Genomic DNA, 11,637 nt, shown 5'->3' on the forward strand with positions numbered 1-11,637 from the left:
GACTAGTAATTGAAGATGCATAAGCAAAAGATGTTACCACTCTGGCATAAGGTATTCTTAAAAATGCTTTTTTTTGTAAATCTATGTCTAATTGCAGCCAGCTGGTGAGGAAATGTTGTGTTTTAGACAGGGCTAGTAAAACTTCAGTGTGTAAAACTTTAGTCTATAAACTTTAGACAAACTCTTTCTTTCCTGGGGTGGTTGTCACATGCAGGAAAAAGCAGCAAAGTGGAAAAATCCTGATGGCCACATGGATGGATTGACAACTAATGGGGTGCTGGTCATGCATCCAAAAGGAGGGTTCACGGAGGAGTCTAAACCTGGAGTTTGGCGGGAAATCTCAGTCTGTGGTGATGTGTACACTCTCCGGGAAACCAGATCGGCTCAACAAAGGGGGAAACTGGTAAGTTGAAACTAACTGGTAATTAAAAGAAAACAAGGGATACTTGTTTTCCTGGCATTGAGTGGAGGCAGTCATAGGGTGACTGCAGAGTAGCGGCATTGTCCTGGGGTAGTGGGCACTGAAATCATCTAAGTAGATGTGTATTACAGTAGATTCTGTACTGCTGTTCTGTTTTGGTTTATACAGGCGAACAGTCTTCAAGTTTTCTGCTAATGTCACTTTCCAAACTGAAATAGCATAGAGTGTAAAAGCTAAATAAACTTTGCTCTTGAATCTCTATCTCTGAAATGTTCTCCTGGGACATGGGGGACATGTGGAAGTTGCTGTGTGGGGAGCTGTCTTTTGCAGTACTATCTTAAAAGGAAGAGTCTACTTGCATGCGAAACAAGTTTGGATCATGCCGCTTCTGTTTGATTTACCTGCCAATAGGAAGATAAGAGAAGCCCTGCTAAGTATATTCCTGTTTTATCCTGTGAAGCAGGATGGGCTTTACCTTTAGCAAAAGTGAGATGTTTCAGCTGCCATAGAGACCTGTGGCATACATAACCAGGAGAGAGGTTCCCATGAAAGCACGTGTCCCCTTCTACATAGATTATGGGAGCGAATTCCCATAGTGCTCTTGTTCTTTCCCCTTCCCAAGATCTGTGGGGCCTATGAAGGTGAATGCTATCATCACTCATCCCTTTTCCCCTTGCCCTCAGAGTGGGAGGGAAGGGGAGGGTGGAATCAAACACCACCATATAGAAGTACCCCAGCAAAATACACAGACAGCCATATTTCCACTCGGGCAGATGAGCTTCCCCAGAAGTCCTCTTTGTTTCTGGATAGGTTAGAATGCTGTCCTGCCTGCAGACCTGGAAAAGCCCATTCTGTTCTTTGTTAGGGCTCAGGAAGTGAGAGGATGTTCAAGGGGCATCTTCACAGCAGCTGAAGATGCCCCTTTTCTTTTGTAACTTTATGATCCAGCTGCTGGACTTGAAAGACTAAGAAAGTGTGCATGGTGGGGGGAATATCCTTCTGCATGCCAAAGTTGCTTTTGTGCTGCTACCTTGAGTTCCCATTAGCTTGATGATGATAGGAGCTATCCCACATACTCGCGCTGAACTGACTTTCCAACTTTGCCATTGGCTTTGCAGCAAACTGACTGCTTAAAGGAGTTAGGAAAATGGAGTTTGACTATTTTGTTCTGCTTTCAGTAGACAGCCTGCAGTACATAAATTGCTTTGTCACTTTAATGGTGGCAGGCAAACATCGCCTCCGGGACTGGGACAGATGATGTTGCAATTGCGCCCTTTGTATGTGGTTAGCAAAACACCTTTTTAGTGCTGCTAAAGAAAGGCATACTAAAACAAATAAATTCCTTTCCCTGCATCCAAAATGACTTGAATTCTCATTTAAATAAAATTACATGGCACACTGGTATTGATGTGATCAGTATTCGTTGATTGGGTTCATAAAACCAAATGTACACTGTATAATGAATTGGAACACATTGCATACGAGAGAGCTTTTTGCTTTGCTGTTGGTGAAGGAATTATCTGAAAAGTGCATCAAATCAAGGCTTCTCTCATCTCTGCTTGAACTGCCAAATTTTTCTGCTAGAAGAACTTTACACTGGTGACCTCTTCTCTGTAGTCTATTGTACCATCTAGGTGTTTTGTGCAAGTATGATCCACAGTTAATCTGTGAATTAAAACTGGATTAAAATGTAAATGCCAAATTGGTTGTCATTCATGGTATGCATAGGCAGACATGATGATTTAATGTGACCTACTTAATGTATTTGTTTGTATTTGGGTATTTGTTTTGCCTTAGTGGTTAAAGCCAGGCAGTAGGTCTGTTATGCTCTTTAATTTCATAAAGAACCTTTTTAATATATATTCATCATTACTGAATTGGTAGCAATAGCACAAGTTGCTTATATGTTTGTGACATTAAAATAAATTAAAGAATATATCAGCAAAGTACAACGTGTGTTTGGCATAATCCCTTGAAAATGTTTTAAGTACCTGCTTTTAGTCAGATGAGAGAAGCCTTTAGGCAATGCACGTTGGGGCTGTATTTGCATGGAATACCTCATTAAAGGACCTAACTAGTTGGGGTGGTTAATTGTTCAGAAGTTGAGCCTGTGTGGCTTCAGTTGCAGAACTTGTCACTTGAGAAATTCAGCTGGTAATTCACTCTGCTGTAACGATAATCCATGCAAGTACCTGTGCATGTAGCTAGTATTGCATTTGTCATTTATCCCTAATCTATCTGTGGAACAGTTTCACTGTTGATGAGGTATGCAGTGGGAGCTCATGCTTCTGCAAAATGCTTTACACTTACCACAAGCCAAAAAAAATGGTATCCGAGTAGCAGGACAGCTGGTCTGTCTTGGGTAGCAGTTTTTAGTCCAAAAAGGATCTTTTGCTGCATAAGCAGCCTCTGCCAGTCTACATGAGCAAAGAATTCCACGGGAGCAATATGCTAATACAGCCCGTAGGGAATGGCAAGTTTCCTCTTCTGTCTATCATGACTTACCTTAAACGTGACAAAGGCATACAGAGAATCAATATTAGAGAGAAGAAGTAGCGTGCTCAGAGGTAGGGGGTATTTGTGCAGAAGTTAGTGATTACTAATGTAATACCTTTCCCAAAGAATTAGGGGCAGGAAGACTGTATAATAATTAGTACTGCCCTAGCATGTAACAGCTGCAAATTTAGGACCTCCTGTGCAAGCACAGAATAAGACACCAATGCTCATTATAATCTTAAATATAGGATAAGAGACAAGAGATGGATTCAGACAAATGAGGGGCCACAAGAAGACAAAATTAGGTAGCATGCTAGGGAGTGTAATGACTTGGTGAGAAAGATGACATGTTTACAGAACTCAGTTATCTGTTGTCCTGGTTTCAGCTGGGATAGAGTTAATTTTCTTTTTCTTTAGCTGGTATAGTGTTATGTTTTGGGTTCAGTATGAGAAGAATGTTGATAACACACTGATGTTTTCAGTTGTTGCTAAGTAGTGTTCACACCAAGTCAAGGATTTTTCGGCTTCTCATGCCCAGCCAGCAAGAAGGCTAGAGGGGCACAAGAAGTTGGGAAGGGGACGCAGCCAGGGCAGCTGACCCAAAGTGGCTAAAGGGGTATTGCATACTGTGTGATGTCATGTCCAGTATACAAACTGAGAGGGGCTGGCTGGGGGTGGGCAGATCGCTTCTTGGGGACTGACCAGGGCATTGGTCAGCGAGTGGCGAGCAATTGCATTGTGCATCACTTGCTTTGTATATTCCAGTCCTTTTATTATTATCATTGTCACTTTATTATTGTTATTATTATCCTTATTATTTTCTTCCTTTCTATTCTATTAAACTGTTCTTAACTCATGAGTTTTACTTTTTTTCCCCAATTCTCTCCCCCATCCCACTGGGTTGGGGGGGCGAGTGAGTGAGCAGCTGTGTGGTGCTTAGTTGCTGGCTGGGGTTAAACCATGGCATCTGTAAAAGCTCTCAGGTTTAACTACTTACCCTTGTGTTCCACCACTAGGTAGAAAATGAGACCAACATCCTACAAGATGGCTCTCTCATTGACCTGTGTGGAGCCACCCTTCTGTGGAGAACGGCAGATGGACTGTTTCACACTCCAACTCAGAAACACATTGAAGCTCTGCGACAGGAGATAAACGCTGCCAGACCACAGTGTCCTGTTGGGTTAAACACTTTAGCATTTCCCAGTATCAACCGTAAAGATGTGGTAGAAGAGAAGCAGCCTTGGGCATACCTCAGCTGTGGTCATGTTCATGGCTATCACAACTGGGGACATCGCAGTGACACAGAAGCCAATGAGCGAGAATGTCCTATGTGCAGAACCATTGGCCCCTATGTGCCTCTTTGGCTTGGTTGTGAAGCAGGCTTTTATGTGGATGCTGGTCCTCCAACTCATGCTTTCACCCCTTGTGGACATGTGTGCTCTGAGAAGTCTGCAAAATACTGGTCTCAAATCCCACTGCCTCATGGTACTCATGCATTTCATGCTGCCTGCCCTTTTTGTGCAACACAACTGTCTGGGGAACACAACTGCATCAAGCTAATTTTTCAGGGTCCAATTGACTGATATTACTTTGCAATGACCACAATAACATTTTCTTTAACAATTTACTGTGAAGATTTTGCCACTAACTCTAGATTTTACCTTTTTTTATAATGTTATTAATAGGGTGGTAGGGTGGGGATGGGGAACTGACAAGGAAATTCTGAGGGGCTGTGGTGGAATTGGGATACATTGATACCTGGAACTTGACAGATATCAGTGGTGTTGCATGCTCAAAAGCAGCATATTCATGAAGTCTTCTTGGTCAAATTGTAGTATATTTGTAATCTTTTTATTAGTACCCTGGATCAGAAGAAGGTGTCTTAATAATGATTTTTTTAAGCTAAGATTTTTTTAATGGAAAAGTTTTTTCTTCTAAACTTTGACAGGCCTTTAAAACCTATTTTTCAAATCTAGAAGGAACATACAGAATGTAATTATCTTTAAATTTGCAATATAATTTAACTTGAATAGTTTCTGAAGGAGCTAATACAGAATGTGTGGACAACCATAGGTGAATGTTCACTAGAGATAATTGGATATGTAAGAGAAAAATTAGCTGCCTAAATTGTAGAGTATAAAAGCTATTAAAATATCTGTTATGGTATAACACAGCTGGCCAAAAAGGCATCAAGGATTACTTGAAACTGAGGAAATCTTGTTTGCATTGATTTCCTTTCAATGTAATAGATATCCACTGTTCATTACGTATGATATCTGGCTGATTTTTTTTCTCCCCCCCCCCCCCCCCCCCCCCCCGCATCTGGTGAAACTGCTTTACTTTTTTACATACTTAGTTCCATTTTTTAAGCCAATGTTCTGTATATGTGTAGTCTGGCCTTTTTATTTCTGCTTAACTTAGGTTGCCCTAACTGCTCCTTGCATGCCCAGGATCATTGGGTTAGTTGAGGTGTAGCGAGCCTTTAAAACTGCATTAATGAAGGGGTAGTGCCGCAGCAAGACAGAAGGTTTAGGTACAACTTATACAGAACTTACTTACATAGACCTGAATTCAGGAAAGCACTTAGTTTGTGTTTTAATCTAAGCCCACGGATGGAACTGTTTAGATTCTCAAGTGCTTCAATGGATTGTGGTTATATGTTGCTATGTTTTGAAATGAAAAAAGCAGTTAAAAATAAGTTATTTTTTTAAGCTCACTTACTAGCCAAAATGCTGTAAGGAGAGCATCGTTTCTAGTTCAGCTGAGTATTTTTGTTCACTTTTCAACTTGCTGCCATCTGTCACCTTTTTTTGCAGATTGAGATCTGTTTGTATCCATTTTTTTCGAATGTTTGCAAATTAAACACCATTCAAATGTAATCAAAATATATGCACCAGGGTGGTACGTCTGAAGTGGATCACTTGAAATTCCTGACTTTCTAAGAGAGCTGATAAATGTTTATTATGGAAATAATTAAATCAGAATTTCATGAGAGATGTACCCCGCCCACTGTTAGTTTCATTTCATACAGAATGATAACTCTTTGATTTGTGTTTTTTTGTTGTTGATTTTTTTTCCTTTCGCTTTCTGTATTCTTGGTATCTGAGGTATCAATCTATCCAGGTTTAAAAAAGAAAAAAAGAATTTGGGAGAAAATTATAACATCTCTAGATGAAATTGATCATTCAAGCTCAGTTCTGTTTAATCAACTATAGCTTTTCGCTATATTTGTGCCCTTTGTATAAATATATAATTTATATGATTTTAATATATTCTGTATATATATACTTGAATTGGCCTGTTCATATTTTGGTTGTAAAATTGTTTTATAGTTAACCTTATAAACATTTTACATGTCCCTTGCCAATGGTGATGGGACGTACTTTGTCTGCTGCTGTTTTTAATATAATTTTGCTGTATAAATGTTCAGCATTCTAATAATTTGAAAATAGCTTTACTTTTCTTTTATGCTTTTGCTGTTTAAAAAAAATCTGCAGCATTTTCTCTAAAAATCCCAAACTGTACAGTTTTTGTCCCACTCAGTGATTGAAAATAGGATGAATCTTGTTGACCTAAAACTCTATATGCTTCTTCCTAGTGCCTTTTCAATGAGATCCTCTTGTGATTCTGTATTCTGAGTCCTTACACCCACAAGTCAACCTTGTGGCTAATCTTCATCAAGAGTGGCAGCCCAACCAGATTGGGACGAAACGCCTTTGGCCTTCAATTCCTTGTGATGGTTTCTGTCATAAATGTGAAGGTGCCTCTCCCTTGTTTATATTCAGTACAAGTTCCTCAGGTCCCATATGCATACTGCAGCATTATTTCTATTTAGCATATACCTCATCTGTGAGAGGCAGTCTCACCTCCACCTCGTTCTTACTGGACTCTGTGAAATACTTAACTTTGTTTCCCACAAGAGATGCTATGAAAACACACTTTCAGGAAATGTTCCTTATTGAATTAAGGCCACGAGCTGTGTGTTAAGGCTGGTGACCAGAGGTCTTGAGCTCTGTGTACGACAGCTTCACAGGTCTGGGGTGGCAACTGTATTGCTGAGCTGATCAGGACTTGCATGTGTAGTCTCCCTCTGAGAGTAAATGGATTGTAAACACGCAGGTTCCCAGGCATCTCTGTCATCAAGCTTTTTTTACTTTCTTCCTTTGCAGTTGCAGTTTAATGGCTGCTTCAGGGCTTCATATAGCTGCTATACCCTGTGCAAGGTGAATGTACAGTGTTAGAAGAATCCTCACTGGAAACACTAGTACACCATCTGGTTGTGGTGCGTTTGGCTTGCATGAAGCGGAAGACTGGCTAATGGTTTGTATCCGAGGGAAGTGTCAGTTTGAAAAGACTGTGTTTTAAGCGAGATATTTTCTTTCACTGTTGGCAGTTCTGTATAATGCAAGAAGTACTGCAGGAAGGAAAATTCTCCTCTTATCTGGGAAACAAACTTCACAGTTCCTTTGCATGAATCCAGGTACTTTGCCATTTACCAGTATTCAAAGCTAGGGCAAGTCCTGCAGAGCTGGATTTACTGGGAAGGCAGTAGAGTTTGTGGCATTATTTTTCTCATCACTACTGCCACATATGCTGCTCTAATGAAATGATGGACCATTTGGCTGCTTAGCCCTTTTCTCTTTCCCTCATCTCAGTAAACACACACCTTCGGTGCTCTGGTAGCTGAATAGGAGAAAGTAGCTTCTGGATAAATAAGACTGGTTCTGTTTGGAGTGAGTAGACTTGAGAACCACCCTCAAACTTTGTTTTGAAAGTTTATTTCATGATTTCAGTGTTATGATATTTCTTGCATACCATTTCAAATGCTGGCAATGTATTCTGTAAGGATTTTTTTTCACCTGTTACTGTTGATTCTATTTGAATGCTTCAAAACCAGCTTTGACTGCATAACTTAGAGCTAAAAGTATTTTTCTAGTCTGATCTTAAAAAAAAAAAAAAAAAGAAAATCTGTCATCTCCATGCACACTGGAGCTGTAACACTTTCCTTTTTCCTGGCAGCTTTTTGATAGAGTGCTGAAGTCTAAATAGACGACTGAGTGGTAAGCGTTGTTCTTATTTTGAATCGTGGTCCAAGTTGTACAAAAGAGTTAGCATGATACTGCATTTTAATCACAAATTTTTTTCAAGTATGGTCACTTTGTGCCTCAGGGTACAGTAATAGTACTGTACTGGCAGAATAATTAAAGGAGGATTTTTCTTCTTCTTTGTGAGGGTGGGAATGGGGCTCAGAAGAGATGAAAGCCATTGTTGGGCTGGTTCCAGCAGGGACAGACCCACCTTGAAGCAAAGGCATGCCAGGAACCTATCAGAAATGTGATTGTAGCTGTTCCTGCTTTCAGACCTGGTTCATGCTCTGAAAAGGATTCTCCTCAGTTCATTAGGAAGCTCTGGGATGATGTGGAAAGGCTTCCTAACAAAACACTCTTTGATGTTTTAATGGCAGTTCCTGGAATTTGAAGGTTCTACTTCAGAGCCTGAGCAAGGAGCAGAGGTGCTGAGTGTATCATAGCGAGAAACTGCAATAGCCTCTGAATAGAACTTTGATATTTTTTTTAATTTTTTTTTTTTTAACTCCACACAGCACCCAAAAGAAACTTGGAGTCAACTGTGGTAACTCTCCCTTCAGTGCTGTTGCACTGGAAGTGGAAGGAAGCTTCTCCAAGACCATCATGTTTCTGTTCATCCAGCTCATAGTCTTGATGCTTTTCTGGGGTCAGAGAACTGTTGGTAGCGATCTGGCCATCATGAGAACTTATAGAGGCATTTAAATGCATTTTTAGTGTGGTAGGAAAGCTGACCTGGCTTGACTCCTGCTCTTGCTTAAAGTTGAGCTGCAAATATGCCTTGGAAATGAGCTGTGCTTGTAAAGGAATGCTCTGTCACGGGTGGTTAGGTCTTGTTTTCCCCGAGACTGTTGTTAACATGCTGCATTGGATGTGAAGTGGAATCGACAGGTAGAGCTGTTGATGGGAACAGGTAGGAACAGAAGTCTGCTGGGCACTTGAGCTGAATAGGTGTGGACAGCCCACTATTCTGCAGTATTCTGGACAAGGATTCCTCCTCCTTCTGTTTGCTCAGTTTTCAGCCTCTTGTGAGTTCTTGGCTTCTCTCATTTTCTGTTTATCTATGTAGTCACAGGTAAACAAGTAAATAATAGCTTGGAAAGAAACAAGGAAGAGAATTAAAAAGATACCTTCAGGCTTGGTTATCTCTTCAAGGAAAATAATAATTGGAGTTGCAAATGTCTTTTACAGATTTTTCTCATTCTCATTTTTATAAGCACTCTTCACAAGTCTTTGCACTTGGTGTTGTGAATTAAAAGGAAAAACTTAGAAGGTAAGGCTGTTTTGGGGGTGGTGTGGTGGAATAGGGGTAGTTTCTAGGATAAAGTCGCAGCAGTTCTGCAAGCCCTGTGAAAACCATGTCCCATTGACTGCAGCAGACACTTCGGTCTTGAAAGAACAGTAGTTAGCCTCGACAGGTAGTAAAGATAGAGCTTTACTTTCTGTGTTGATCAGAGTTTTCATTTATTGGCAGCGGAACAAAAATATGAATTGCTTGGACAACCAAACTACAGATGAAACTGGTGGCTGTCAAATTTCCTTTTAATGGGGCATATTTATACCTTCCTGGTGGGCAAGCCAGTCTTTGAGTCACCTGGAAGTCCCTTCTGTTTGTGCCATGGTGATTAGGGATGGGTATCGCTTTCCTCTTGGATCAAATACATGATGGAGAGCCCCTGGAAGGCTCCTTCTTGTGGCACAACTGTAGGAGAAGTCTCGTTCACACAGCGAGCCCTGTACGATAGAGAGAGAGAGTGTTTACCTTTAAACAGTGTTAGCAGCTGTTAAAACTTCTAGGTATATTTGTAAAATTGGTCTTTTATACACCATGTGAAATGGACTGAAATAACTTCTTTGCTGTTGTACCTGTGGAAGTACAAGCCATTTTACAGGAAAAAAAAAAAAAACTTTAAAAAAAATTAAAATATTATCTCAGTATTGTCACTGACTCCTTCAGTTTTTTCCCTGCTGTTTGGTTGTCAGGGTTTAACTTTGATTTGCAAAACCATATAAGTAACTTCAAAAATAAACAATTCCTCTTACCCTTTTATCCCCTTTCTACTCCTCAATAAACAAAAACCTAAGCCTTTGATTGATGATTCTTAAGTATTCAAGGTAGTGGAGTGTATTCAGGTGTGAGTGCCCTGAAATTTCAGTTAATTCACTTCCCTGATTTTAAATTGAACTGTTTGTTTTCAATGCCAACTGCCTTCTTGCGGTGTTAACATAATTGCTAAATAAAAGCAATTTCCAGGAATAATATGCTTTGTGACTCTTAAAATTAATTTCCATAATGGTAATTCAGTGTTTTGTTTGCATCTGTGTATTCATCCCCTTTTGTATGCAGTCCCTGTGAGTACATAAGCTTTTTTTTAATTTTTTTTTTTAAATGAGCTAAAATGAATTGTCAGCCTTTTTTGGTAAGTAGAAAAAAAAAAATGTTGGCGCAAGCATAGGAAAGGGAAACAAGGATATCTGCAACTTTCTCTAGATGCAGTTGTTTGCCAGCTGGCTATCAGGCTTCCTTGTAATTGAAGAGTGCTAAATACTTTCCAGGGAAGATGCTCCCAGGCGAACGGGAGAGGGGGAAGCTCTGGGTTATTTGTGTCCTCTGGGACCATCGCTGTCTGTATAGGGACCAGCTTCATTTCAGGACATCTTAAATATGCTCAAAGTGCTGCTGGACGGGCACTGTGTAGATGTGGTCTCTGACACGGTGGGTTTCTGAATAGGGTTTCTGAATACGGCTTCTGTGCTTGAAGAAATGCAGTGCACGGGTGAAGAACAGCTGGTCATACCTAACCAAAGATAGGGATGATCCTATTTTGTTTAAAACTGTTGGAGGCAACCTAAGAGGAGAAGTTCTGCTGGGGATGTTGGTGGGGGAGAGGTTTCTGCTAATCCTTAGAGGAGGAGATGAGCATCAAGGCACGAACAGGGGCTGAGAGGGAGGAACAGGGAGTGTTCAGAGCTGAGGTGGTTGGCGGTGTCACCTGAAGGCCTGGGAAGAGAAGTGTCACCACTCGGATCCTGAAGCAACACTGTAGTACCCCTCAGCAGTAACCTTTTGTGGGCTTTTAATGCAAATTGTGGATTTTTGTATCAGTTCTATCAGGCAACACCACAGTTTTGGGTTTTGATTTAAACCTACAGCTTTAAGTCTGTTCTCACTTCATTTTGTGCAAGACAACAGGACCAAATGTCATCCTAATGATCCTATTCCCTTGATTCTTCCAGCTACTTGATTAAAGATGCTGTGGTCTTTTTTTCACTCCCTGCTGAAGAAAGCGTGTACTCCTGCCTCTGTGTTAACCTGGCTGTAAAACTTCACTTCTTACTGCAGCTGGTGCTGCTGGGAAATGATCTTTGTGAGAGGTTTCCAGAGCATTTGTGATTACTGCTTTTCTTTCCCTTTCAAGGTGTTGCTGTATGGATGCATATTTTTAGGAGGAACTTCAGAATTCTCTTTCATGTAAAACTAAGGCAGACAGAAGTTTGACATAGGAGTCTGAGCCTGATACTTCTTTTCTTTTTAACTCACTGAAAACTCATGTCTGAAGAAAGCCTCAAGATGAGGGAGTACTTAACAGCAGAAAGGAATTCAGTAGAACACCAATTACATCAGTGTTTAAAATT

At 40.5% G+C, this 11,637-nt stretch overlaps 1 protein-coding gene across 1 annotated transcript in view; it reads left to right on the plus strand.

Moving 5' to 3' along the window:
* PELI2 (pellino E3 ubiquitin protein ligase family member 2) overlaps positions 1-10,261 on the plus strand; it is a 78,091-nt gene extending 67,830 nt beyond the window's left edge. The window contains exons 5-6 of the mRNA XM_069783130.1: positions 215-403; positions 3,934-10,261. Coding sequence (XP_069639231.1) covers positions 215-403; positions 3,934-4,500 — 756 coding nt within the window. The 3' untranslated portion in view covers positions 4,501-10,261. The remainder of the gene's footprint in view (positions 1-214; positions 404-3,933) is intronic.
* The last annotated feature ends 1,376 nt before the right edge of the window (positions 10,262-11,637 follow it).

Source organism: Haliaeetus albicilla, chromosome 5 (genome assembly GCF_947461875.1).
Source record: "Haliaeetus albicilla chromosome 5, bHalAlb1.1, whole genome shotgun sequence".
Classification (NCBI taxonomy): Eukaryota; Metazoa; Chordata; class Aves; order Accipitriformes; family Accipitridae; genus Haliaeetus; species Haliaeetus albicilla.